Raw genomic sequence first — 27,911 nt, 5'->3', positions numbered from 1 at the left:
CGGCGGCGGCGGCGGCGCGGGAGCGGCAGCGGGAGCGGGGGCCCGAGCGGGCGCTGGAGCCGGAGCCGCGGCGCGAGCGGGGCCCGGAGCGGGGGCCCGCGCCGCGCTGCTGAGGGAGCCCGGGCCGCGCTGCCCGGCCGGCCGCGGAGCCACGGCCACGGCCACGGCGGAGGCCCCGAGGTAAGGACGCGCGCCGCCCCCGCCGCCGCCCCCGCCCCGGCCACGCGCCCGCCCCGGCCACGCGCCCGCCGCGCCGCGCCCCCGGCCCCGGACCCCGACGCCCACGTCCCGGGCGCCGCCGCCTCAGCCTCGTCCTCCGCCCCGGGTCCCCTCCCGCAGCCTCGGGCCCGCGGCTCCCAGCCCCGCCGACGCCCCCGCCCCCGCCCCCGGCCCGAGGCCCCCGCGAGCTGCCCGCGCCGCTCGTCCCGCGCCTGCCGCCCGCGCTCAGCCCAGGGCCCCCCCGCGTGCCCGGACCCTGCCCCAGCCTGCCGTGCCGGGCTCCGGGCGCTCGGGGCCGGCGGGAGGCCCGGCGGGGTGACCTGTTGCAGGCCCTGCGCGGAGCGGCGGCCTCGGTGCGCCTGTGCCCGCCCCCTTCCGCCCGCGCCACCGGTTTTGTTTTCCGGAAACACTTTGGATCGGGGAGGGGGTGCGATGTCTGGGCGCCCCGGGCGGCGGCCACGCTGACCTCCGTGCCCCCCGGCGCCCCAGCTCCCTCTGGGAAGCTCCTCCAGGCCCGTGGGCCGTCGTCCCAGGTAGGCTTGGGGCCCTTGGCCTTGGGAGGCCGCAGCACCTTGTCCTCGCCCCTGCACGGAGGACCCTGCCTGGCCGGTGCTTCGGACCTGGTGGGTGTCCGCCCGCCGCCCACCCGCTGGGGCTCCATCCCATGCGTCTGCAGCCCCGTGGGTCCTCGCCCCGCAGGACATGGCCACGCTCAGTGGGCGTCCCCGGCCCCGCAGGCCCCTTTGGCTGGTGGGTGCGAGGGATGAGTGGGAGCACAAAGGCTCCAGTACGGTGGGGCAGTGTCCGCGGGGCCTTGATCTGGTCCCCCAGCAAGACGGGCTGTGTGAGAAGAACAGATTGGAAGCCAGGCCCACGGGTTTCAAAGGGGGAAGTTTGCGGTCTCGCTGGTAGTTTGTTTTTCGCTTGAGCCTCCATCAAATTGTGCCCCAAGAAAGGGACCACCGGGCTCTGCAGGCAGAGGGCAGGCCCATGGGTGGGGACTGGCGGGAGTGCACACGGGCTCCCCCCACCCTGTGGTGTTTGGGGCCCTGCCTCAGAGAAGCTGAAAGTGGGGGAGTGCTTGTGCTGGGGGGCGGGGGGGCAGGCCCCCTGGGCCCGCTGAGTGTGCTGCTGAGTGTGCTGCGTGCTCGGGTGGGGAGGGAGGTCTGGGAGGAGCCCACGGCAAACGCCTGCCCCCCCAGGGTGGGCAAAACCCCAGGGGCTCTGCAGGGCTCAAGGCACAGGTCTTGCTTTTCTGCCTCAAGTTGGTGCTCGGACCTTCGTGTCTGATCTTGGTTACTTCTCGTTTCTATCAAGTGGGTTGGGGATGAGTGTCTCGTTACCTGGCTTTGGGCGTGTCTGCTCTGGTGACAGCCCCTGTGAAGGCAGACCTCTTTGAACTGCTGGTTCTGGTTCCAGTTGATTTTCCTTCTTCTCCTTCTAATTACATGGTAATTACTTCTGGGTTGCAAGAGGAAGTAGGTGAGGGTTTTTTTGTTTTGTTTTGTTTTTGAAGTTGAACGCCTTGGTATCTGCTCATCTCAGGTCTGGGGAAGCCAGCATGCCAGCCTGTAAGCATTGCAGACACCCACGGGGTCACTTGTGTCCATGGCGATTTACTGGGACAGGCCTGGGGCCCCTCTGGCTTGGTTCCTGAGAAGGTGTACTATAGGACAATGGCATTTTAACCCCGAGATGCCAGTAACCCCTTGCCCTATAGTTGACTCTGTGGTGTTTCCTCCTTCCCAGGCCGCCTCACAGGCAGCAGGGTCCCTCGTCCTCGTTGTGGTGGGGTTAGGTCTCTGTCTTGGTAGGTTCTTCCCAGGTGGGCCCTGAAAACCCAGGGGTGAGCTGCTGGGGCCCTGTGTCCTCCTAGGAGGAGCTCGAGGTCCATCAGGGCCAAAGGTCAGGTGGGCAGAGGGCTGGGGAAGGAGCAGGAGAGGTGGGACCGTGGGGCACTGGGTGCTGGGGGCCACCAGTGTTAGGCCTCTGGTGGCCTTGGGCAGGTCAGTGTGGGTGTACCGGCCACCTTTGATGGTGAGACAGGCCGTGCGGAGGATCGTGGGCACACTAGTTGGGGTTGTGGTCCACGTCCGTGTCCAGTGGTCCCTCTTACTCCTGATGGATGCCCTGCTGTGTCAAGCTAGGCAGCAGGGCATGCTGGGAAGAGCTCTGGCACTCGCTGGTCGTGTTCCCACAGGTGGTGTCTCCGCGTGCACTCAGTGGGCTTTTGGAGAGGCAGACCACCGAGCCAAGGCCTGCTTGGTTTGGACGGCCCCCACCTTGGGTGGCTTTAAGTCTGCCCCTTTCCCCTATGGGGGGCCCTGCTGGGTGGCCTCCCGAGTCCCCATTATGTGGGTAAGGAGGCAGGGTCCCAAGTGACCTGCTGAATGACCTGCTGATCACAGAGGCCTGGCCCTGACAGGGCAGCCGGGACTGGCTCAAGCAGAAGTAGGTGTGGCGGGAGTTTCTGGGTCTCCTGCTGGTTGCGAGCTTTCATCTGTCCTCCCCATCTCCCTCTTGCCTGGTCTTCCCCAGAAGCTTCTGGTCCAGGCCATGCTCACGCAGGGCCCCTGTGGCGTGGGGGTCCACCACCGGGTGGGAGGCGCTGTCGCAGGGTGGTAAGTGATAGCACATCTTTGCCTTGCTCGGAAGCCACGAGTCTTCTGCACACAAGAACCAGCCATGGTTGTGGGCGCTGCTGTCCCACCGCCCCTGTCCAGACCCTGTCTGGGGTCCCCTGCCCTAGCGGGCCTCCGGCAGGCTCTGCTCACCCTCACAGGGCAGCTGGAGGCCTCACTTCTGGGAGCTCAGCAACGTTAAACGTCAGGCTACAAAACAGCTTTATTCCTGTAAGTTCCCTTTGGCGTGTGTCGGAAGTCAGACTAACACTCCAGACCTGGGATGCAAAGCCGGCTCTTGGGTTGTCTCTACTGAGGTTCCAGAGAGCCGTGTTGCCGTGGAGGGTGGCTGTGAGCACCAGCATGGGCACAGCATGGGCAGGGCGTGTGCGGGTGGGGGCAGGGACTCCTTGCTACAGCTGGTGGGCACAGAGGAGCCAACCCAGGGGACATCAGTCCCTTGCAGGACAGGGCTTCTCACGCATCAGCAGCTTCCCTGAGAAGCGCGAGTCCTGCAGAGCGTTCTTGGCGGATGGACAAGGTGCCGGCGTTTTTCACACTGGTCAAAGTGTCCTTCCAGAACCGGGTAGCTCCTGGTGGGTCCTGGGCCATCCTAGGCCACGGCAGGATCCAAGGTGGCCCTGGGGTAGGCATTCTCTGTTTCAGAGGTAGAACTGGACTTAATAGGTTGTTACTTGCTTTCATCTTAGAGTTTTGAGAAAATTGTATTTAAAGGTAAACTTCAAAAAAAAAAAAAAAAAAAGGTAAACTTCAGGGGGATCCCTGGGTGGCTCAGAGGTTTAGCGCCTGCCTTTGGCCCAGGGCGCGATCCTGGAGACCCGGGATCAAGTCCCGCATTGGGCTCCCGGCATGGAGCCTGCTTCTCTCTCTGCCTGTGTCTCTGTCTCTCTCTGTCTCTCTGTGTCCATGATAAATAAATAAATAAATCTTTTTTTTTTTTAAAGATTATTTATTTATTTATATATATATATAGAGAGAGACGCAGAAACACAGGCAGAGGGAGAAGCAGGCACCACGCAGAGAGCCTGACGTGGGACTCGATCCAGGGTCTCCAGGATCACGCCCTGGGCTGAAGGCGGCGCTAAACCGCTGCGCCACTGGGGCTGCCCAATAAATAAATCTTTAAAAAAAAATAAACTTCAGTTACCGGGAAATCTCCACCTTCCAAAGTGAGGCGGTACCTCATCTGGTTTGGGGTCTGGACTGAGTCCCCCATCTTAGAGACCAGGTGACTCCCCTCTGTGGACATGGGGTTGAGGGCAGTGTTTCTGTCCAGCACACAGCCTCCCCAAGCAAGGGTTGCAGTTCCCCTCTACACGTGGCTGTGCCTGTCATTGTGGTCTCTGCATGCTGTGGTCCCGGGACAGGGCCAGTGGGCTCTGAGTAAGCAGGGTGGCCACCCCGAGGAGCAAGCCTTGGCCGCACAGGCAGGGATTGGGCCCGGCGGAGCCCTTCGGCCGGCCTGTGGCTGTGGGAGCTCCAGGCAGCACCCCTCGGTGGGGCGGTGCCTCCACAGGCTTCCCAGCACTGGGCCTGGGGGCATTTTAGCTCCCCAGGTTCACCTGTTTGCTCAGGGATTAGAAAAATCAGAGACTTCCAGAAAGGCTACGGGCTTCTGGGAGAGATAGGTGTGGCTCATCAGGACCCAGACACCCGAGGGCTCTCTCAGTGGTTTTATTTTTTTATTTTTATTATTTTTTAAGATTTTATTTATTCATGAGAGACATAAAAAGAGAGAGAGGCAGAGACCCAGGCAGAGGGAGAAGCAGGCTCCATGCAGGGAGCCCGACGTGGGACTCGATCCCAGGATCACGCCCTGGGCCGAAGGGAGACACTAAACCGCTGAGCCACCCAGGGATCCCTATGAGGGACTGAGAGAGAAGCAGACTCTCCACTGAGTAGGGAACCTGATGCAGGGCTCGATCCCAGGACCTTGAGCTCATGAGCTGAGCCAAGGCAGATGCTTCACTGACTGAGCGCCCCAGGCGCCCCTCTTTAAAAAAAAAAAAAAGATTTTATTTATTTATTCATGAGACAGAGAGAGCAAGAAGCAGAGACACAGGCAGAGGGAGAAGCAGGCTCCATGCAGGGAGCTCGATGCAGAACTTGAACGCGGGACTCCAGGATCACGCCCTGGGCCCAAGGCAGGCGCCAACCGCTGAGCCCCCCAGGGATCCCGTCACTGCTTTTAGAAATGGTCTTGGGTGTAATTCCGGGGCTGTGCCTGGATACGGACGTCTTTACAGAACCTTTACCACCCATGCCTGAGGCTGTGCTGGGTCTCACAACACACACTGTCAACCTCCCTAGTAGTCCAGCATGTGAAAGTGGGGCCAGGAGCTGATCCTAACGGGCGGGGGGGGGGGGGGGGGGGGGGGCGGGGAGGGCAGGGTGGTGCTGACAGCTCCCGGGACCCTCTGGCACACCTGTGTGCACCTGTCTGTCCTGCTAGCGCCTTCCCTTCTGCCTCTACTTTCACACCAGTAGGGGGTGGTGGGAGCTGTGAGCACGACCTGCGCACTGCTCCCCCTCTGAGTCTGCTGGCCCCCATGCGTGGGCTGCCTTTTTCTGTAAGCTGTCCTGATGGGCCTGTTGGAAATTTATGCTGAGGACACTTTCTGTCCCCGCTCTCTTTCTTCTGGCACTGCTGACATCGGGGTTGAATCACTCTGGGGGGGCTCCTGGGCGCTGAGCAGCTTTCCTGGCCCCACCCACTCAGTGCCAGGAGCACTCCAGTCGTGACAGCCGCAGATGTCCCCAGGTGTCGCCCACTGTTCCTGGGGGCAGGATGGCCCTGGGTGGGAGCCCCGCCCTGGAGATTTGCTGCCAACCTGCAGCTGCCGCAGGGAGCTGGAGCTGAGAGGGGCCTCCCTGAGCATGTGGCTGCGCGTCCATGGCTCATGGGGCCTGGGGCCTGTGCAGTGCAGCCCTCGCTTGCATCCTGGAGCTGGAAGTTGGAGGAAGCCAGCGGGAGAGGGCTCTGGGGCCAGTCCTCCCAGCAGCCGTCAGTGAGGTGGCCTGTGCTGCACTGTGGCTCCACGGCCACGGCCCCCACACGCACGGAGTGGAGGATGGCCGGGCCTCCCTGCTGCTCCGCTGTGTCTTGCTCTTTTTTAGTTTTGTCCCGGCCGGCAGGCGGCGGGGCGGGGGGCGGGGGGGGGTGGGTGGTTAACACCTGCTGCCCAGGGCTTTCTGGCTTTTGCTCCAGGTGGAGCTCCTCTGCTGCCAGGTGGGAGGGGGAGCCGCTTTAGGAGATCATCTTCCCTGGTTTGGGGAGAGCAGAGAGCCACAGCGGGCACTCCACGGTTTTCCTGCAGATGTGGGGGCTCAGCTCAGCCGGCCCCAGTGCAGCTCGCGGCCCTCGGCCAGGCTCTGCTGGGTGCCTCCCACCCTCGGGCCTTGGCTTCCCCGTCGGAGGTGTTCTCTGTGGTCCTCGGCTTGTGGGTGATGAGGGTTTCTGAGGCACAGGCACCCGTGGCCTGGGCCAGAGAGCAACAGGCGAAATTAATTTTCAGTCCGTGTATCTCGGATCATTTAAACGTGTAATGGGTTTTTTTATTTTATCTTATTTATTCATGAGATACAGAACGAGAGGCAGACACACAGGCAGAAGGAGAAGCAGGCTCCATGCAGGGAGCCCGATGTGGGACTCGATCCCGGGTCTCCAGGATCACGCCCTGTGCTGAAGGCAGGCGCTAAACCGCTGAGCCACCCGGGCTGCCCTAAACACGTAATGGGTTTAAGAGATTGCTGGTGAGAAGCTTCGTTATTTCATTCTTGGGCGTATATTTGACACTCGTGGTTCACTTCCATTTGAAAGCTAAGTTTTCATTGGAAATGCTTGATTTTTTTTTTTTTTTAAGATTTTATTTACTTACTCTTGAGAGAGACAGAAGCAGAGACACAGGTAGAGGGAGCAGCAGGCTCCCTGCAGGGAGCCCGATGCAGGACTCTATCCCGGGACCCCGGGGTCACGCCCTGAGCCGAAGGCAGATGCCTAACCGCCAAGCCCCCCAGATGCCCTGAAATGCTTGTTTTAAGAAGTACACAGACTTGAGTAGAACACAGCACCCTTGTGGCCAGTGGGTCTTCTGGGAGGCTTGTCATTTCTGCTTCGCCCAAGGACCTTAGTCTCCGGCAGCCAGCCAGCAGTGGCTTCGAACGAGTAAGTCCCGTGTGGCGCGGGGCCGTCCTCATGCTCAGAGGTCCCCGTGGCTTGTCGGAAGCTCGTTGTCGGTCGTGTGGCATCTTTATCTGCTGTGTCTGGGTGCTGGTGCCAGGGCTGTTTTGGGCTGGGGGGGTGGCTGGCAGGCCTGTGGAGTGGAACCTCCAGGATTAAGGGACGGCTCCCGGGCCCCACTCCAGCCCCCTGCATCAGCGACTCGGGGTGCTCTGGGAATCTGGATTTTCAGCAGTGCTGCCTATGAACTCTGAGGTAGCCTTCGGGGCACCAGGGGCTCCTCCATCCTGGGCTGAGCTCGGGGACCAAAGTTGGGGGCTGCTCTGCCACATGGGTGGCTGGAGGCAAGGGCTGGGCAGCTCTGGGGTTTCTCCAGGTCCCTAACTGACCCCACTGGGCCCTGGCGTGGGGAGGGCGGCTCCCGTGAGCCTCCCGAAGCCCGAGCCCCGTGTGGGACGTGGACAGCGAGTGCCCGGGCGTGCTGTGCGAGCTCGGGGCCAGGGCATCCTCCCCGGGGCCGCTGAGAGGGGCTGGGGCTCGCGGGTTGGGGTCGCCGGGCTCCCTGGCAGCGGCGGGGCAGCTCCCCCCTCTCGCGGCTGGCCTGACGGCTCCCGCACCTCTTACTTCCTGAGGTCCCACATCGCCGTTAGCATTTCGGGGCGCCTGGGGGGCTTCCTCTGAAGCCCTCACAGGCCGCGTCTCCCGGAAGCTAGGCCAGCGCAGGCCCAGGGGCAGGACGTGTGGCCTGGGCAGTGGGCTGGCTTGCGGGTCTGACTTCGATCTGTAGCCGTCGCTCCCAGCGCCACTCGCTGTGCCTTCTTTTTTTTTTTTTTTTTTTAAATTTTATTTATTTATGATAGGCACACAGTGAGAGAGAGAGAGGCAGAGACACAGGCAGAGGGAGAAACAGGCTCCATGCACCGGGAGCCCGACGTGGGATTCGATCCCGGGTCTCCAGGATCGCGCCCTGGGCCAAAGGCAGGCGCTAAACCGCTGCGCCACCCAGGGATCCCCTCGCTGTGCCTTCTTATTTCTGTTTATTTACTTATTTAGTGAGAGCGTCTGTGCGCACACCAGCGGGAGGGGCGGAGAGGGGGAGAAGCAGACTCCCCGCTGAGCAGGGAGCCCAGTGCGGTCCCGGGCCCTGAGATCGTGACCTGAGCTGAAGGTAGATGCTTAACCCACTGGGCCACTCAGCGGCCCTGTTAGTGGTGTTTTTAGTTGGCCAAAAAGCCACACATGGAATAAAACGAACAAACATTACGGCAAAGCACTAAAGAACGTTTTTGAGAAGTCACTAGAAGCCAACAGGTAGGCACGGTTCACACCTCGGTGAGACCCTCTCCGATCCCTGAAACACGAGCATGCTGGTCAGTGGGACCTGGCCACGTGCTTGGGACCCACTTTCCCCTCAGGAGTGGCCGTGGTCTCCGCGGCAGGGAGAGTACACTCCGCCAGGCTGTGCCCCTAAAAATCGAAGCTCCTTCCTCTGCCCTGGACCGCGGTGGCCAGAGCGCTCCGTGTGGGGAAATCTGGAAGGGACCCCATGGGAAGGCCCAGGAGAGGCTCAGATGGGGAGCTGGGTGGGAGGTTGGCCGTCGGGGGATGGTGTCCCTGAGAGTCACGAGGGGGACAGAACGTGCCCGCTGGACTGTGCTGCTGGGAGAGTCCCGCTTAAGTGGGCCCGTGCCTTCCGGAGGCAGCTGCATGCGGCCTGCCCTGGGGGACGAGGGGGGAGGTTGAGCAGTGACCACCTGTTAGGCCATTTGTATTTCCTCCGTGGCTTTACCCATTTCTCTTTGATCCGTTGCTTTATTTCATTTGTTCACCAATCAGCAAGCAGGTGCCCTGTACAAAAAGGCCGTGGTATCTTTGAGGACCTCCTGTTTGTGTGCAGGTGCTGTGGCCAGCGTGGTGGCCAAGGTGCACGGGGGGCCAGGAGGGCAGCCGAGCTGTGTGGTGTTGAGTAAGGACCTGGAGCCACATTGAGTAAGCCGCGCGTGTCTGTACTCGAGGGAGGGGCATCCCGGCAGGCGGAGAGCATGTGCAAAGGTCCAGAGGTGGGAGAATGCCTGGCATTCCACTGTGTGGAGCAGAGTGGCGGGAGGGCATGGGCTCGATTGAGGGGAGCAGGGAGGAGGCTACTAGAGGAGAGCTGGACGTTTGGGTTTTTTTAAGTACCCTTTATTTTGGAGCAGTGTTACCTGCGCCAGGCAGGTAATATGTCATTATTGACCAGAGGTCCCCGCAGTGCCCACATCCCCCTCTGCCCAGGACCCCTTACGGCACCTCTGTCCTCTGGGTCCTGCGGGACATTCCCAGGCTGGGCTCATCCCATGACAGCTCTGAGGGAAGAGTCCTGCTCGTGCTGCCCCGTCGGGGTCCCTGCTGCCTCGCGGCTCCTCCCTGTGGATGCTGGCCCCGGTCTCCTGGCTGGGGGTGCTGGTCGGGCACCTAGAAGTCCAGGATTAGGATGTGGCCGGGCCGCACTCCCTCTGCAGGCTGCGAGAAGGGTCCATCCTGCCCCTTGGCTGCGGCTGCCTCCGTGGCCTGCACTTCCGTGCACCTGGGCCCTCTCCTCATGAGGACCCTTGTCTGGGTCATGTAGGGTCACATTTCCAGGACATAGGACGTGCCTTTTAGGGGACACAGCTGTCCATACAGGCCTGCTGCGGTGCATCATCGTGGTGGTTACATTGGGCCAGCCTGCCTGTAGGATGGGCCTGGACAGGCCAGGAGAGGGGTCCCCGGGGCCTGTCACATGGGGCTGGGACACCCCTGCCCCCTTGACAGGCAGTTAGTTCTGTGGTAAGGTGTGGAGGGCTTTTCTGGGTGGCCGTGGGGGGTCGGGGCAGAGGCCAGCACCCTGGGAGGATGGCCTGGCCCAATCTGTCCCGGGCAGGGCAGCTGCCGAGCCCCCGGCACACACCCAGTTCCCCCCTTCCGTGGACGTGAGTGGTGACTCTCGGGCCAGACACCCCGCATGGGCTGTGTGCCCGGTGTGCTGGGGCTCTGTGAGCCTGAGCCACGCTCCTGCCTCCAGTGGTCCAGGGTCTCGTGTAAGCCGTCGGCCCACGGCCCACGCTTGGACCCCCCGTCCCAGCAGGGAAGGCCCTCGGGTCCCTCCCAGCCCCCCGGCAGGACCTGCGGGCCCCCTGCTTGTCTGCCCCGATCCCGCTCAGCGCTCCCACGGAGATCCCCAAGCCCACCTGGCCGAGAGCAGCTTCCCGGGGCCTCAGGGTGCGGCCCTGCTCTAGGAGGCAACATCTCAAAGCCAGTCCCAGGTGTCCTCTCCCGCTGCGTGCCGGGTGCGTGGCCTTGGCGCGGGCTTGTTATTGGGACCTTGCCTTTCTTTTATGACGTGATTTGTTCTGAGAAAATCCAGGTCTGTCCAAGGGTTGCAAGGCGAGCATTCCCAGGCTCTCAGGGCCCTGGGCCGCGTGGGCACGGCTCCGTCAGCATCTGGTGGGCTGTCAGCCGTGCCTGTGCCCCTCACAGAGCCGCGATGCCCCCAGTCCACCATCCTGCACCCGCCGTGGCAGGAGGGCCCCGTCTTCCCACGCTGTGGCCTTGGCCGGGATGTCCCCACCCTCAGTGTGGCCTCAGGGCCACTGGGCGTACACTCACCCTGGACAGCGGCCTTTCCCTCCAGGTCACTGAGAAGTGGCCTGTGCTTGGCACCCACCAGTGACTCTCCTCCCCGGTGTCATCCCCGCTGGTTACCTGGCAGCCCCTGCCGGTGGGGGTGTGCTCTCCCCCCAGTGTCTTTGGGGCTGGGGTCCTTCATCTGTAACTCCGTGACTTATGACCCACTTCTGCTTGTTGCACGTCAACGCTGGCCTCATCACGGGGGGCCTGCCATTCGGGGGCCGCTTCCGCCTCCGTCCCAACATGACCTTGCAGGTGACTTCCGACTTCTTGGCTGTGACAAGGCCGGCCGTGCCTCCGGGGTCCAGTCGCCTTTGGGGAGTGCTGTGTAGACACCAGGACAGGGCGCCAGGGGTACTTGTGGCCGTGGGCCAGGTGAATCCTGGGGAGGAGGCCTTGCCTACACATCAAGTCCCCGTGGGACGGAGGAGGGCTCGGGCGCAGACCAGGGATGTGCATGGCCGGGAGGTGCCCGACGGGGCACAGCCTGGATCTGCTGTGAGGTGGGTCCTCTGAGTCGGCGCCCGGGGCCGGGCAGCTTCGGAGGCCCACCCTCCTGGAGGGAGGCTGCCTGCCTGCCTCTGCTCCCAGACTCGCCCCGGCTCTGGGCTGGGGCTGTGCTGGTGATGTCAGCCAGGGACTGTGACATCACTGAATGGACAGGTCAGAGAAGGGGGTTCTTGGGGCCTCCACCAGGGGAGCTGGCCCCTGGCCCTGACAAGATGGAGGACCCCCGAAAAACCACGGCAGGTAACTCACCTGAGGTGGGTGCTCGCAGAGGAGCACGGCCCCGACCTAGAGCAGTCTCTGCAAGACCTGTTCCGTGTGGACACGGGGGCTGCCCGGGCGCTGGCCAGTGGTCCTCACGGGGGGCAGGCGGCGGGCTGGGGACCATCCCTGTGGAATTTCGGTTGGCCACGGGGGCCTGAGTGGAGCCCTCACCCGAGGGGCCTGCCCCGTGCCAGGAATGGGGGCCGTGTTGGGTTGAGACGGGGTTTATTTTAGACTTGAATGAGGGACAAGAGGCCCCTTTCCCCAGGATAATTATTTTTAGCTCTGGCACCTGGGCCTAGGCCAGGGCTAACGGCAGACACTTCCGCTGCCCTGAGGTCTCAGGTTACCCGGCCTCAACCCAGGTATGCCCGGCTGGGCACCTGCCCGCTCCTGGGTCCCACATGAGCATTATTATTATTAGGCTCTGGTCCGGGTTCTGTCTCACCCTCTGCTGCCCTGTCCTCGGTTCCCTGTGGGTCCCCCCCGGCTTTCAGAATGTCCCAGGACAGGACCCACAATGCCCCTGTGTGGCCCATGCTGGGTGGGGTGCCCCCCAGGGCATGTCGGGTTTGCCCACCTTCCACATTTGCAAGTCTGTGCTGCCTCCTGGTTGGGGGGTGGCAGCTGATTTTTGTGGGGCTGAATAGGGTGGTGTCCTCGGGGATTTCCCGGGAAGGGCTTCTCACCTGCCACCATGGTGCCTGCTGTCCCTGCAGGCGGTGACCGTACACCTGCCCTGTTGTAAGGGCACCGATGGGGGCAGATGTCAGCCAGCCCCGGGCCAGCATGAGGCTTGGGTGAGCTGCAGTGGGGGGGTCACTGTGGGTCCAGGGGCCTGAGGTGGGGCAGTGTGTGCACGAGCATCCCTTCGGCGTCGTGCCTGGTTGCTTGCCTGGGCTGCTGGGGGCCCCCTCTGGACGGCGAGGCTCACGCAGGGGCAGCCTGCGAGCAGCGGGACATGGAGTCGTCCTCTGTAAGCGCCGGTGGAGGGTTGGTGCAGGGTGCGTGGAGAGTGGCCCTAGGCCCCCAGCGTGGCGTCACCATGGTTGGGGTTCTCGAAGGCGGGAGCAAGAAGGTGTCTGGGGAGGAGAGTACTGTCAGACCCTGGGAGCCGGCTGGGGGGAGAAGACGCACCTCTCGGGGGGACCCTGAGAACCGCCCACAGACGCACGGGTCTCCTGGCTTCCTGGGCCTCGGACGTCAGCTCCGCAGGCCCGGGAGGGGTTTGTGTCCTGAGGCCTGTGGACGTGGAGACGGTGCCCCCGCGCATCTGTGGGGCCCGAGGACGAGGAGGGGCCTCCCCGGAGGGGTGGGGTGGGGGTGCAGGGGTGTGCAGGCCCCCAGAGGGCCTCCTCCGTGAGCCTCGGGGCCGAGCGGGACCGGTTCCGCAGCCCGGCCTCCCCGGCTCCGCTCCAGGTGGGTCTTCCCAGGGCCTGGCCCCAGCAGGAGCCCCGCGCTGGGTGTGCGTGGACACCGTGCCCGGCCGGCCCGCTGTGTGCGCGTCCCCTGGGTGATGGCTCCGAGGGCGTCCTGCTGCTGGCTTCGCCACGCGCCTCTGCGGGGAGCACCCCTCGTCAGGACGGTGGAGGTGACGAGATGCCAGAATGTTCCGTGCCCCGCAGCGTGTCTTTACATCTTTGAAATTCCTGTGGGGGGATCCCTGGGTGGCGCAGCGGTTAAGCGCCTGCTTTTGGCCTAGGGCGCGATCCTGGAGACCCGGGATCGAATCCCACGTCGGGCTCCGGGTTCATGGAGCCTGCTTCTCCCTCTGCCTGTGTCTCTGCCCCCCCCCCCCCCCCCCCGTGTGACTATCATAAATAAATTAAAAAAAAAAAAAAGAAATTCCTGTGGGTTTTCTGCCTGGAGGACAGTGACGGGCCTCGGTGTTCTGGGCATGTGGGGGCGCCCGGTCGCGGGTGTCCATGTGCCGTGTGCGTGTGCTCGCGCGTGCTCGTGCTCCTGACCCGAAAGAGAGGCTGATTGAAACCACGTCTCGGCATCGTCAGCGGGATAGTAGGTGGGTTCTGGCGACCCTTCCTGGAACCTGGAGGACTTCCCGGGGAACAGGGGTCCGTGCCGCGTGTGCGAGGGCGTGCGGCTTGGGCGTGGGGACTGGCTTCCCGGCAGCTGAGGCCCGGTGTCAGGGTTCCGCCTTTGCGGCGCGAACACCGGTGGATTTTGCAGAGATCCTGTCCCAGCCAATGACCGTCCCGGGTGTGTGCGTGCCAGCCTGTGGCCCTGGGCCCCGGCCCCGTGGCGGGGGAGCCTTCCACGGGCAGCTTCCCGCCGTGCCCTCCGCGGTTCCTTGTTCCTGCCATTGCACTTCAGCCACAGCCCCTCTCAAGTCAGCAGGCGTGGACCCCTTTGTCTCCACTGGGGAAGGAGACGCGGGCCTAGAAAGAAAAGGTGACCGGGGAAATGCAGACCGGGAGCACAACCCCCGGGCCGGAGCACGAGGAGCACTCGCGCCCTCCTACGTGGCGTGGGGGCCTCCAGAAAATCGTGCAACCGCTCGTGAGAGCGGCTTGCAGCTCCTCGGATGGTCACGGAAGAATTTTCCCGGGAGCCAGTAGCTGGTCTCCCGGTGTGCGAAGAGAAACCGCACGCGTCCACACGGGAGCGTGGGCACCGGTGTGCACAGACGCTCCCCTCTCCACACCACAGATGGACACACGGTCCACCAAGCACGCGAGCGTCCCCCAGCCTCGCAGGAATGAGGCGCCCCACCCTGCCCTGGGACAGACCCCGAGCCTACACGCTCAGGGGGAGCCAGACACGGGAGGCCCCACGGGGTGTGAGTTCCCGGGTGTGACGCGGACGGGAGGGGGCCTGTGGGGCCGGGATTCCCTCTGCGGTGGTGGGACGCCGGGGAGTGTCGGCGCTGGCTGGGTAACTCGGGCTGAAGAGCGCGGAGCCCTGTGATGCGGGAGTCGTGGCTCGTGACACGAGTAGCGGTGAGGCCCGGGAAGCGGCTCGCGGTGCCCACCCTCCCAGGAGAGCGCGCCCCCGGCCTTTCTTGGAGCGTGGCTCCGCCGCCCGCACGGTGCGCCCGGGTGCAGGGCTCGACGGTGAGCTCGAGGCTGTGAGCGCCCCGGGTGGGCACCCTCAGGTGGAGCCGCAGGGGCTCTCCGGGGGGCTCTGCAGGGTTTCCAGGCCTGCGCAGCGCGAAGAGGGCAGGCTCGTGGGTCCCAGACGCACCTGTTCCCTCCTGGGGGGCCCAGCCAGTCCCCAAGACCCCATCCCTTCGCATGTTCTAGGTGTGCCCGGGGTGGGGGCTGGGCACCACTGGGACCGGGGAGGTTGGAGTCCCTGCAAACCCCCTTCTTTGTGTTTGCCCCGTCCTGACCACAGGCCCACCGCCGTCCTCACCCCCCAGGGCCTTGCTCCTTCCTGACTACAAGCCTGGGGTCCTTCTGTGGTGGGGGGTGGGGTTGGGCGAGGGCCCCACCGGGCCTCCCGGGCAGGCACAGCTTGCTGGGGGCTGGGGCTGCGCACCCGTGTGTGAGTGCGTGTGTGCGCGTGTGTGTGCGTGTGTGCCTCTGGCCACGGCCTCTCCGTGGGCACCGGCCTGGGCAGGAGGTTCAGAGCCAGCTACTCCCAGGACTCGTGGTCCTGACCTGGTCAGTGGGGGCCTCAGGGGGGGTAGTGACCCTGTCCCTGCCTCCCTGGGACATCTGGCAGCGGGGCTGGGGGCCGGGGAGCCGCTGCCCTCGGGGGCTTCCCTGGGCTGCCAGCCCTGCTCACCACCTCAGTGAGTGTCGTGATGCCGAGAGAAGGAATTCGCCCGCCCCCGGGTGAGCCTCTGGGTGCCCACGGTGCTGTTTTCTGTCACCCGTGTCCTGTTGATCATTTGCAGACACTGAGGGCGTGCGTGGCCTTTGCAGGGTGTCGGCAGGCATTGAGCACTGGGCAGGGATGGGGACAGGCGGGAGCTGGGCAGCTTCTAGACAGAACCCCTCCTCCAGGCCTCTGGCTCCGCGCTCAGATTTAGTCACTCAGTCAGTTAATTTTAACGAAGTGGTGGACCCCAGGGAGGCTCAGTGGTTGAACGTCTGCCTTTGGCCAGGACGTGACCCTGGGTCCCGGGATCGAGTCCCACGTCGGGCTCCGCGCATGGAGGCTGTTTCTTCCTCTGCCTGTGTCTCCGCCTCACTCTGTGTCTCTCAGGAATAAATAAATAAATAAAATCTTTAAAAGTTTTTCGAAAAGAGGGAAAAGATGGAGGGAGAGAGGGAGAGAGAATCTCAAGCAGGCTCCGTCTCCCGACCCTAGGATCATGACCTGAGCTGAGCCCAGGAGTCCGTGCTCAGCCCACTGAGCCACCCGGGGGCCCTCACACATAAAGGACGGGTTTGGTGAGGCGCGCGTACAGGGGCATGTCGGTGGTTTCTCTTTGAGGAGATCCTTTGGCTTTGATGGAGCAGTTGGTGGGGGTTGGAGGAGGAAGCGTGGCGGAGAGGCCTGGTCTGGCTGGCTGGCAACCAGAAGCCACAGGGATGGAGTGGGGACACGGGGGGCTGGAGGCCGGGGCCAAGGGCAGACCCGGGATGGTTTCTGTGGCACCTGACCCTCTCCCCGCCCAGCTTGGGTGGCTGGCCCCTTCCTCCCTGCACCCTGGGGGCTGCTCAGTGCCTGCCCGTCCTTCTACAAGCCCTCCACGGCCCTAGCTTGATACCCAGGGGGGCCCAGGCTGGTCCCACCCCAGTGGCAGGCACAGCCTGTGCCCAGCTTGGCGGCTCTGTCAACCTTGGAGCTCACCTGACTTCCCTTGGCAGCTGCTGACCAAGTGAAGCCTTGTCGGGGTCAAGGGCCTCTCCAGCCTCGCCTGACCGCACGTCACAGATTCCAGGAATTAGACCCAGGGACCTGGCATCCCCTGGGCAGCATGGGGGTGGTGGACCATGGGGGCAGCCGGGGCAGCCCAGAGGCCTGGAAGTCGGTGGTGAGGGCCCGTCTCCCAGCTCAGGCGCTTTCTGTTCTGCTGAGAAGCTGCCTTGGCTCCTGTGTCTCTGCAGCCAGACTCGGGGCTACACAGCTGGCCTCAGGGTTCTGGGGCCTCCATCACTGGACTAGCCGTCCCCTCTGCCAGTGGAGCGGTCCTTGGGTCATGGGGTGGGGGCCCTCAACCAAGCACCTCCCACACCACCTTAACATGGGGATTCACAAGGGCCTGGGTCCCCCTCCCCCCAGTTCCCCAGAATGTCATGGGTCGCACTTGTGCCTTCAAAGATCTTTTCAGAATGCCACCTGGCTGCCCAACGTGTCGCCCGTGGGTCCCCCTGCTGATCTGGGGCTGCGTTGTGGGCAGGTGTGGCCTTCTAACCTGTGCCTTTGTTTCTCCGCCAGCTGGGAGCCACGAGATTTGAGGCGGCGGGACCTGTCAACAGAATGTGTCCTCCCCCTGCATGCGACCCCAAGGCCACCGAGATGAGCGCTACGGCCGGGCCCTGGCAAGCGCCCACGTCTCACTAGCAGGAAGCCCGCTGGGCCGCCATGGTGTACTAGCCCTGAAGAGCCGCCCGCAACCTCAGGTCTGCACAGACCCGGGATTTGCACGGCAGCAGAGTCACCGTGGAGAGGCCAGGGTACCACAAACTTATGGATTTTGACAAGAAAGGAGGGAAAGGGGAGTCGGAGGAGGGTCGGAGGATGTCCAAGGCCGGCGGCCGGACCAGCCATGGCGTCCGGAGCTCGGGGACCAGCTCAGGGGTCCTGATGGTGGGACCCAACTTCCGGGTCGGGAAGAAGATAGGCTGTGGCAACTTCGGGGAGCTCCGGCTAGGTGAGCCCCCTTGCTTATATTCCGGGACATGGGGAGGGGGAGGCCGCCCAGTGGGGCTGTGGCCACCACTCCCAGATGGCTTCCAGATTGTGGGACTGGGAATTCAGGTAAGTGTGCGTCTCTGTTCCCCACGGGGGAGATTGTACCAGAGGTGCACCCCCTGCCTCACCCTGTGTTTCTGAGGAACAGTTTTGTGGAGGATCTGCATGCCCTTTGCCCCCTGCCCATGCAGGGGAGACCCACATGGAAGTTTCTGTCTGATGGCTCCAGGGTGCATTTGGAGGGTGAAATGCAAGCTTAGCTCCTGCCAAGCACTTAGCTGTCAGGAAATGCAGCAAAGCCTGCGCCCTGTCCAGTGGCCGGCCCCACTGGTGTGTGCCTCAGCTAGTGGTCCTGTGGCTGGGTTGAGGTCCCCGTCCTGAGCCTGAGCCACACCTCAGCCACTGCAGAGGCTGCCAGGATTGGGCTTGGCCCGTGGGATCTCACGGTCTGTCTCGGCTTCCTTCAGGAAGTCCTGGGATTGGGGTTTCTGAGCTAACAAACCGTTAAGAGCTGGGATTCCAAGCTCTGTGCTGCCTGGAGGGGGCCATGAGGGCAGGTGCTGGGCTCGAGCAGCAGATGCGTCTGGTCAGTCACCGAGACTGCCGAATTCACAGGAGGGATCGGCGCCCTCCCCAGAGCACGGGGCAGACGGGTCCAGCGCTGCCGGCCACCTAGTGGCAGTTCTGCAGCTGACCCACCCTGTTGCCCCGTTAGGATGTGCGCGGCCGCACACACACAGGCCCGGTCCTGACTGGCAGCCTGGGGGTGTCAGGATCAGCAGCCTGCACGCAGCAGGTCTGCATGGACAAATGAGAGGGTGTGTTGGGGCCGTGGGGTGCAGCAGCTTTTGGCTTAAAACATTTTTAAAAGTTGAGCTACGTGTTCCCTCCTGCCTGGCTTTTGCGCAGCACATTTGTGAGTGTCCCTGTTGTTGCGTGTGTAGGTGGTGGCTTGCTGTTTGTTGGTCTGTCCATCCCTAGGGCTGCCCCCCGTTTGCTTCATCTGTTCTGCCCAGGGACATTTGACTGTAGGTTTTCACCGTATTGTGAATGCGCTGCCCTGCACGTCCCTCTCCACATCTTGCGTACAAATGTCTCTGTTAAGGCAGCGGGTCACAGAGGAGGTGTGTGTTGCTGAGAAACTGCCAGACTGATTTCTAAGCCCCTGCAGGCGGCAGACAAGAGTCCTGGACAGCCCATGTCCCGTCAACATCTGGGGCTGCTGGGCTTTTCCGGGTGGAGCGTGCTCACAGGTGTCAAGGGATTTTCATTTGCGTTTCCCTGGTGGTGGCTCATGTCGAGCATCCTGTGTATCGTGTGTCTGTGTCTGGCCTTTTTTTTTTTTTTTTTTTAATTTTATTTATTTATTTATTTATGATAGAGAGAGAGAGAGAGAGAGAGAGGCAGAGACACAGGCAGAGGGAGAAGCAGGCTCCATGCACCGGGAGCCCAATGTGGGATTCGATCCCGGGTCTCCAGGATCGCGCCCTCGGCCAAAGGCAGGCGCCAAACCCCTGCGCCACCCAGGGATCCCCGTGTCTGGCCTTTCAAAGTTTCTCTTTTTATCTTTGGTTTCAGATTTTGATTCTGTGGTGTTTAAGGTGGATTTGTCTCTGTTTGTCCTGCTTGGGACCAGTTGAGCTTCACAGATCTGTATGATACTTTTTCACTAAATTGGAAAAACTTTAATCATTATTTCTTCACATTTTTTCCTGCCTTAATCTCTGTCTCCACTGCATACTCCTGCTCGATTACACACGTGACGTGTTTGATGCTCTTCTGCAGGTTCCTCAAGCTTCTTCTGAGTTTCCTTTTAGCCTTTTTTGTTGTTCCTTTGCCTCAGTCTGGTTAGTTTATGATCTTTTGTAAGTTTGCTCTTCTTGTTTTCTGGTGTGTCAGTCTATTGTTGGAGCCGTCCGGGTGAATTTTTCATTTTTTATACATGGTGTTTCTCATTTCACTTGACTCCCCTGTTTCCTGAAGTTTCCCGTCTGCTCGTCCATTGTGCCCATCTTGTCCTTGACATCCTCACACGTCCTTGTGACTATTTTACAGGCTCAGTCTTTGACACCTTTTTTGACTTTGTTTTTCCTTGTTACTGTCTCATTTGCCTCCTTTTGCACACATCTGGTACCATTCTGTAAAATGTTGGAAACTCTGGGGGCCTCATGTGGAACGTTTGCATTATGCTCTGTTCTGGAGACTCATCTTGACATCGTCAGGGGCTGGTTGTCAGCTCCATCAGGGCAGCAGAGAACAGACCTGACTTGAGGGCTGGAGTCACCCCTGTCCCGCGTTCTCAGCCAGGTGTCGGGAGTTCAGGGAGATCTCCAACCTGGATGGCTGTGGCCCTAGAATCTTCTGTTCGTAGTCCCTTGGGAGCTCTTCTTGTACAGGCAGAGGTAAAACTGCTAACATTGGGAGGCCCTCCGAGCCCCGAGCCCCTGAACTCCACCAGACTTGAGGCATGTGTGGGCACTTAGACACGCTCACCTTAGACTCTCTCTGGGCTTCAAGGACTCTGGCTCTCCCAGAACTCCCATGAGCAGTCAAACACAAAAGTTTCTTCAAGACACAGTACAATTATCAGTTACCATTAGGGAGCCATTAGGCATCATCAGAGTTTAAGACCTCTTTTTATGAGGGGCTCCTGGGTGGCTCAGTTGATTGAGCATCTGACCCTCGGTTTCAACTCAGGTTGTGATCTCATAGGTCGTGGGATCGAGCCCCACATTGGGTTCTGCTCTTGGCGGGGAGTCTGCAGAGAGGCTTCTCTCCTCCTTCCTCTCCTTGTTTCCTCTCTTTTTTTGAAATAAATAAAACAAATCTTAAAAAAAAAAATTCTTTTATGAGAACACATTGTTAAGAGCACGGATAGGCGAGCCGGTGCTTACAGAGCAGCACTTGACACAGCTCTGGTATCTGGGACAAGTGGACACACACTCAATAATAAGATAGACACTCCGATTAAAAATAGGCACGAGACGGGCACCCGGCGGGCTCCATCAGAGGAGCGTGAGACTCTTGGTCCTGGGGTCGTGAGTTCGAGCCCCATGTTGGCTGTAGAAAGTACTTAAAAAAAAACAAAGTAAAAATAGGCAAGAGATACGAAGAGAGACTTTACAAAAGCAGACAGATGAACAGCCAGGGAGCACAGAAGGCCCTCCACCTCCTCAGCCACGAGTGGAGGCAGCCACATGAGTTACACGCCACATTTGCAGCACAGCCAGCAACCTTGCTGGCAGAGTGACCCCGAGTGCCCATAGGAAGTCCCGTATGCTCACGTTCCCTTCAGCTGTGCTTGTAAAAAAACACTGGGAACAACCCAGTGTCCCCCAGGGTGACCGGGTCAGCCAGCCGGACCGCGTCCCCGTGGTGGGCAAACTGCAACATGGAGAAATCTCAGATGCACCGCGTCATGTGAAAGGAGCCGGGAAGGAGCAGACATGCTGGATGATTCCATCTTGGTGGCTGCCTCTCAGGAGGTGAAGGTGGAGGCAGGCCGGGAAGGGGCGTGTGGTGGCCACGTTTTCTGTCTGGGTACAGAGCTGCAATGTACAGCATCGCCCATTTGCCAGAGCTCATCAGATGTGACAGCTGAGGTGTGTGTGTGTGTGTTTCACAGGTAAATGTCCCCCCTCCCCCCAGAGAAAACAAGAGCTGTGAGTCCATACTGACCTTAATCCTTGGTCTTAATTGGGTGGAATATTGAGGGGATGGGGTGCTGGTGTTTGCATCTTTGAAATGCACTTATTTTATTGAAAATAAGGGAGATGAGTGGGTGACGGGTGCACAGATACGTTGCGGGACAAAGAGCAGATCGTTAATGATGTCATCGAGGTGGTGAGGATGTGGGTCTTCCCTGCATGGGTTTTCTACTTTTTTTTGCATTTGAAACTTTCATAATAAGATGGGGAAGGAAAAACATAAGAGGCAAAACCTTTTTTTTTTTAAATAAAAATCAAGAAAAAAAAATAAAATAAAATAAAATAAAATCAAAATCAAGGAAGCAGGGCTTCAAGTTTTCTTTCCCTGCTAATGAGTGTTCATGAAAAGCCTCTCAGTTGTCTAACCGAGTGAGTCTGTGGGAAGGGGGGGGGGGCCTCTGCCCGCCCCTTCCAGACTGTGCAGGGAAGTGGGGGAAAGACAAAGCACACCTGGAGAGAATTGAGCAGGGCTCATCCCGGAGGGCATGACCGGTGCACACAGCAGCTGCAGCCACCTCGCAAGACACAGTCAGAAATGAATTTTTCAATTTGAGCAACAAACGGTTGGAAAAGAAAAATGTAAAAACAATATCAGTTGTAAGCATGCCCAAACCTGCCAGGGCCTGTACAGTAAATCTAACAAAGGATGTGCAAGTTCTCTCCATCGAAAACTAAAAACATCCGTGAGGGTAATTAGCTTGTGCCTCACAGCTAGGGGTGCTTAGTGCTCAGTGCCCCCGCCCCAGGCTCTCCTGCAGGCTTGCGGGGACCTCTCTGCGGGTGGGGGCCCCAGCGGCACAGATGCCTCGGAGCACTCCCGGGACGGGGCAGTGGCCGGGATGGGCTGTCAGGTGTGCGGAGCCGTGGCCTTGGCCTGTGAGGTGGTACGCGGGGGGTCTCCACCGCCACATGGGGGCAGGAACAACCCAAGTGTGAAGGTCCCTCAGACTGTGGAGGTGCACCGTGTCGGGGAGGGTAAGCCGAGGCCTCTTCCTGCAAAGATCCTACTCAAGGACAAGGGGACAGACGGCGCAGCAGGTCCATGACAGTGTGGCGTCCTTGAGGACCAGGTATATCGCGTGGGGCCGTGTCCGTGGCCCTTAGGGTCCCAGGAGGGCAGTCCAAGGGCTAGGACAGGAGGGCGCTGGACGGAGCCGCACTACTAGACGGTGGTGTGGGGAACCAGGGTGCTGTGCACAGTAATTCCCAAGGGGGCTGGGGCCGGGGGCGGGCCTTTAGGCCTGAGGGGCTAGGGCAGCCCCTCCGTTATGCAGCAGGTCACTCCACTCAAAGCCAGGTGGGTGCCTCACGGAAGCCCTAAGCCGCGGGGCTGGGCCGTCTGGCCGGAAGTCCCGTCTGTGACACTGCCAGCCTTAGGGGCTCTAGCACGTGAAATCTGGACTTCGGCAGGTTCTGGAACTCCTGCTGTTGCAGTTCTGTGAGGTTGGGCCTGTTGGCTCCGTGTAGGCTCCTGGAGGTCCTGGTGGTCAGTGAGGGGCTTGGCTGGACCTGGCCCAGGCTGTTTCTAACCTGGGAGGCAAACACTCCTGGCCCAGGCGAGCTCTGTTGCCCGGGAAGCCTACCAGCTGCCACTGGGCAGGGTCTCACTGACCGCGGTTTCCAGCAGGGGGCAGGGACCTGGGGCCTGTTCCCTCTTCTGAGCTGATGGCCAGGAGCAGAGCACCCTGGGGGAGTCCTCTGCAAGGCGTGACCTGGACCACCTCTCCTTGCGGCTTCTTGGCAGGGGCCTTGCTCCACAGGGCCCGGGTCCGCTGGTGGGCTGGCGGAGGAGATGAGCCCGTGGGAGTGGGGGCGTGGACGGCTCTGGGGCCGCTGCCGCGTCACCTACAGGTCCTGCCTAGATGGCAGAGCAGCTGCTGGAGTGCAGAGTTCCTGGCAGGCCCAGTGAAGAGTAGTGAGGAAAGGAGAGAAGTGGGGGATATCGGGGAGCCAGGAGGGTCTGCTGCAGGTCAGGTGGCCTAGGGGCGGGAACACGGCCCACCTGGGTTCTCTGCCCTGGGAGCCCAAGAGGGGCCTCAGGGTCACCATGGATCTCTGTTCTCTTTGTTTTTTTAGAAATTGGAGCAAGTTGGTGTGCTGGCGGGAAGGATCCCCTAGAGAGCAGTTGGGAGCAGCCCCCTTGAGTGGGCGGGCCTGGGTTGGTGGGGGGAGGAGAGGGCTGGCGGGCGGGCACATCGGGTCACCCGCAGCGGGGCAGGGGCCCTCGGAGCATTCTCTGTCCTCCCAGGCCGTGGGCCCGGAGGGGTGGGCCGTGCGGGGTCCGCCCTGCGGGGGCCCTGCCCTGTGACGCCTCTCTCCCCCCCCTTCCCCCTCTCTCCCCCTCTCTCCCCCTCTCCCCCTCTCCTCCTCTCTCCCACAGGGAAGAATCTCTATACAAATGAATACGTAGCTATTAAACTGGTGAGTGCGGGCGGGGCGGGGGTGGCTCGCGGGAGGAGGGGTGTGTGCACCCGGGCACCTGACCGCGTGTCCCCCCGCCCTACCAGGAGCCCATCAAGTCCCGGGCGCCCCAGCTGCACCTGGAGTACCGCTTCTACAAGCAGCTCAGCGCCGCAGGTACCGGGCCCCGCGCGGCGGGGGAGCGGCGGGGGCGGGCAGGGGGCACCACGCAGGCCCCACACGAGTCTGTGTGTTGCCCCCACAGAGGGCGTCCCTCAGGTCTACTACTTCGGCCCGTGCGGGAAGTACAACGCCATGGTGCTGGAGCTGCTCGGGCCGAGCCTGGAGGACCTGTTTGACCTGTGTGATCGCACGTTCACGCTCAAGACGGTGCTCATGATCGCCATCCAGCTGGTGCGGGCTGGGGCGCCGGGCGGGGGAGGGGGCTGCGCTGAGGAGGGGTACGGCCGGGGGCGGGCGGGCAGCCCTGAGCACCCCACCCCCGCAGATCACGCGCATGGAGTACGTGCACACCAAGAGCCTCATCTACCGCGACGTGAAGCCCGAGAACTTCCTGGTGGGGCGCCCGGGCACCAAGCGGCAGCACGCCATCCACATCATCGACTTCGGCCTGGCCAAGGAGTACATCGACCCCGAGACCAAGAAGCACATCCCGTACCGGGAGCACAAGAGCCTGACGGGCACGGCGCGCTACATGAGCATCAACACGCACCTGGGCAAGGGTGAGCCGCGCGCGGGCCGGGCGGGGGGGCGCGGGGGCCGCGCTGACCTGCTCTCCCCCCGCAGAGCAGAGCCGCCGCGACGACCTGGAGGCGCTGGGCCACATGTTCATGTACTTCCTGCGTGGCAGCCTGCCCTGGCAGGGGCTCAAGGTGGGCGCAGGGCCGGGGGGGCGGGGGGAGAGCCCTCGGGTCGCGGTCTGCTGACCACCCTCCCCACAGGCCGACACGCTCAAGGAGCGCTACCAGAAGATCGGGGACACCAAGCGGGCCACGCCCATTGAGGTGCTCTGCGAGAGCTTCCCAGGTGAGGCGTGAGGGGCGCCCCCTGCCCCCGCGGCCCCCCCGCCCCGCCCGGCCCCCACCACCCCCGGGCCCCACTGACCCCTGCACGCCCGCCTGCTCCCCACAGAGGAGATGGCTACGTACCTACGCTACGTGCGGCGCCTGGACTTCTTCGAGAAGCCGGACTACGACTACCTGCGCAAGCTCTTTACCGACCTCTTTGACCGCAGCGGCTTCGTGTTCGACTATGAGTACGACTGGGCGGGAAAGCCCCTGGTACGTGGGGGTCCCCGTGCCCCCAGAGCCCTGCTTCCTGAAGGGGTGGGGCCCCAGGATGCGGGGGGTGGGAGTAGGCTGCCCGGCCTCAGCGCTGCGTCCTGCCCCCCCTCCCGCAGCCGACACCCATCGGCACGGTCCACACCGACCTGCCCTCGCAGCCTCAGCCTCGGGACAAAGCCCAGCTACACAGCAAAAACCAGGTGAGGGGCCGGTCCAAGGACCCCGACAGTGTGGGGGGTGGGGCAGGGCCCCTCTGACTCCCCTGCTGCCCTCCCCACAAACCCAGGCGCTGAACTCCACCAACGGGGAGCTGAATGCGGACGACCCCACTGCCGGCCACTCCAACGCCCCCATCACAGCGCCCGCAGAGGTGGAGGTGGCCGATGACACCAAGTAAGGGCCCGGGCGGCTGCTGGGCGCGGGGACCCTTCGGGCCCCCTCTGCACCCAGCGCTCTCATGTCTGTCCCCTCACTCCCCCCGTGCAGATGCTGCTGTTTCTTCAAGAGGAGGAAGAGAAAAGCAGTGCAGCGCCACAAGTGACCCTGGGGCGGTGGCGCCCTGAACCCTTCTGCCGCAGCCCCCGGGGCGAGCCTGGCCCCTGCCGCGTGGCCTACAGCCAGGACGCAGACTGCAGGGCCGGCCTCAGCCGCCCGCCCCCCACTTGGGGTCACGTCCTTCACATGAGACTTTGGCCGAAATTTCTACACCTGTGTCTAGTCCTCCCCTCCAAGAGCATTAACTATTTGAAACAAGGAGAAGAGAAACACAGTGGCCACCCTGCCCTGCGCCCCTCCCGCCCGCCTGCTGAAGTGAGTAGTGGGCTGCCCGTGCCGGCCAGCCCGTCCCGTTAGTCTCATAAAGTCCAGCTTGTCTCCCTCGATCCAAAGGCCGTTTTCTCGAGGGGACGCTATGGGCGTTGCTGCCGGGGGCGAGCCTGCCCTGGGCCTCCCCGCACCACAGGGGAAGGCGGGGGTGGGGGCGGCCCCCCAACCAAAATGCTGCACCAAAGCCTGGGCCAGCGGGCATAGCCCGCAGGGTTTCCTGCCACACCTGCTCGTGGAGCCGTGTCCAGGGCCCGGGGCCCCGGGGGCGGCCACCTCTTGGCCACTCGAGCCATGGTCTGTGCCCGGGTGTTCGTGGGCTTGTCGTGTCCGTGCTCCACGCTGCCGGCTGAGCAGCAGGAGACAAGCGCCTTAAAGCCCTGTCCCAGCCCCGCAGGTGTGTCCGGGGCTGGGCAGCCCTGGTGGGAGTGCGGTCCTCTCGGGCCCTCCGGAGGGCCTGTGCTGCCACTCGGGGTGGAGCAGCTGGGGACGGCCTGGCAGCGGTGTGTGTGTCTAGGTCTTGCTTTACACGGTGTACAGAAATGGCACTTCGGTTTCTCTGACGCTTCCTGGAAGCCATAGAGTTTAGGGGCTTTTTTAAAAAAAATAAAGGAAAATGAAAGCACTCCTGAGTGTGGTGTCCGGTATTTCCGAGAGGCTTGGCTGAAGCAGCAGCAGCGCAGATGCTTATGTCCCTGGGAGGGGCAGGCTCGGGGGGTGACGCTCAGGAGAAGTGGTCAGAACAAGAGAAGCGAGGACTCTGGTGTCGGAGCTGGGTTTGGTTGTGTTTGGGGGCTGGGGCACGGCTGTTGACCTAGTCCAGGTGAGAGAGGACAGACAGGTAAGAGACAGGTCCCCTTGGGCCTGGCTGTACACAAGCACATTTGAAACTGTAACGAAATGGTTTGTTCTTCCAGGAGAAACGGGGGGCAGCTGCAGCTGGATGCTTGGGTCTCCAGTGCACCTGACAGTGGGGAGCCCCGGCACAGCCTCACGAGTTGCCTTGAATGCAGCACAGAGGAAAAGTGATCTCCTTGGTAGCTGCCTCGGACTGCATGTGTTCCCCCAACGCTCCCACGTTGACCCTAACCCCAGTGGGATTAGTGTGAGGGACAGTGTGAGGGACAGGATCTTTGTGAGACTGAGGCTTCTGTGAGGTCATGTTGGTGGGGCGGGGGTCCCGTGGTGGATCAGTGCCCTTGTAAGGGGTCTTGGCGTGATGTGGCCAGAAGCAAAGGGATGTGAATGCCTAGCAAAACCAGAACGTGGCCCTGCACGCGACAGAGAAAGGAGCTTGACCAGTGGAAACCTAGCCTCCCCGGGTAGGTAGCTTGGTAGCTGAAGAAGACGGTAAGACTTGCTCCCAGCAGCAATCCGAGAAATTTGTGAAACGCATCTTGATCAGAAATTCAAAAACTAAACACAGAAATGGGCAAAAACCGGAAGTGGTAACAGCTTGAATTCAGGAAGGCAGTGTAGGGGGAAAACGATTTCCACCCCCTACATGGGGGGAGAACCTGCAGGGTGCCCAGGACTCCAAGGAAGGTTATGAAAGGACACGGGAGCAGGACAAGAAGAGAGAGTGGGTGGGAGGAAGGCAGAGGCGCAGACGGCAGGCCATGGAGGAGGAGCACGCTAGCAGAGCCTTTGAAGGAGCCAATGTTTAAAGCCACTGTTGGAGAGAACTTTCCAGATAGAGGAAAAATCCTAACCTCCACACTGAATGGCCACCTTGGAAATGTTGAGGACCGCCACCTACAAGGCATCTCCTAGTAACACGATTCAGTTCTGAAGACGACAGCAGCCCTTGGGGACTGCGGCAGAAAGAAGGTAATTTGCCAGGGCGACGGGATTCAGCCCCGAGACTTCCCAAACCCACACACGGCGCCAGGTGCCGACCGAGCAGCCTTTGGAAAAGCTCCGTATAGAGTGGGCGTGAGCCGCGGGTCCACGTGCCGCCGGGCCTTCCTGTCCGGGCCTCAGAGAGCCGGCGTCCAGCGGCAGCCCCGCGCAGGCTCGCCTGGGGAATGGACGGGCCGTGATTGCAGGTGAGCACCTGCGCCCAAGGTGGAAAGGAAGCAGCACAGATAACCCACCGGAAGCCCAAGCCTGAGAGGAGACCAGCGTGAGCCCTGGGGGTGGGCTTAGAGCCAGAGGGGTCAGCTCGGACGGTGGCTCCCAATATAGAAGCAGATGGACAAATGCAAAAATAGAGACGTGCGGATGCGTGTTGGCGTGCACACAGATATTTCCTGTTCTCCACTGACCCCACTTTTGTGCTATTTTTGCCATTTGTTTTATTTCTGACAAATGTTATAAGCCCACAGTTCCCTGTTATATTTGTTTCATATAATGGTTGGATACACTTGGATGCGTGCGTGTTCTATATACA

General features: G+C 61.7%; 1 protein-coding gene across 5 annotated transcripts; it reads left to right on the top strand.

Annotated features, from left to right (window-relative positions):
* The first annotated feature begins 97 nt into the window (after nt 1-97).
* CSNK1G2 (casein kinase 1 gamma 2) lies at nt 98-26,144 on the top strand. Of its 5 annotated transcripts, none has more exons than XM_038567926.1 (13): nt 98-180; nt 16,810-17,245; nt 23,070-23,117; nt 23,374-23,414; nt 23,501-23,570; nt 23,659-23,807; nt 23,902-24,136; nt 24,201-24,286; nt 24,356-24,440; nt 24,546-24,694; nt 24,814-24,897; nt 24,984-25,090; nt 25,184-26,144. In XM_038567926.1, the coding sequence occupies exons 2-13, from the start codon at nt 17,062-17,064 to the stop codon at nt 25,236-25,238; spliced, it is 1,293 nt and encodes a 430-aa protein (XP_038423854.1). In that variant the 5' UTR covers nt 98-180; nt 16,810-17,061; the 3' UTR covers nt 25,239-26,144. The 5 variants fall into 5 exon arrangements, with proteins under 5 accessions (XP_038423854.1, XP_038423856.1, XP_038423853.1 ...); XM_038567928.1 differs by lacking the exon at nt 98-180 and adding an exon at nt 635-752; XM_038567925.1 differs by lacking the exon at nt 98-180 and adding an exon at nt 11,317-11,439.
* Nucleotides 26,145-27,911: the final 1,767 nt, after the last annotated feature.

Source organism: Canis lupus, chromosome 20 (assembly GCF_011100685.1).
Source record: "Canis lupus familiaris isolate Mischka breed German Shepherd chromosome 20, alternate assembly UU_Cfam_GSD_1.0, whole genome shotgun sequence".
NCBI lineage: Eukaryota > Metazoa > Chordata > Mammalia > Carnivora > Canidae > Canis > Canis lupus.
Note: the sequence above shows the minus strand (reverse complement) of the source record. Positions and strands in the feature narration are given on the sequence as shown.

Excerpts from the sequence above, each read along its gene's own strand:
- CSNK1G2 (XM_038567926.1), top strand. The coding sequence starts at position 17,062 with ATGGATTTTGACAAGAAAGGAGGGAAAGGGGAGTCGGAGGAGGGTCGG. Across the intron at positions 24,137-24,200 it reads CAACACGCACCTGGGCAAGG|AGCAGAGCCGCCGCGACGAC; the intron begins GTGAGCCGCGCG and ends CTCCCCCCGCAG. Across the intron at positions 24,287-24,355 it reads TGCCCTGGCAGGGGCTCAAG|GCCGACACGCTCAAGGAGCG; the intron begins GTGGGCGCAGGG and ends CCCTCCCCACAG.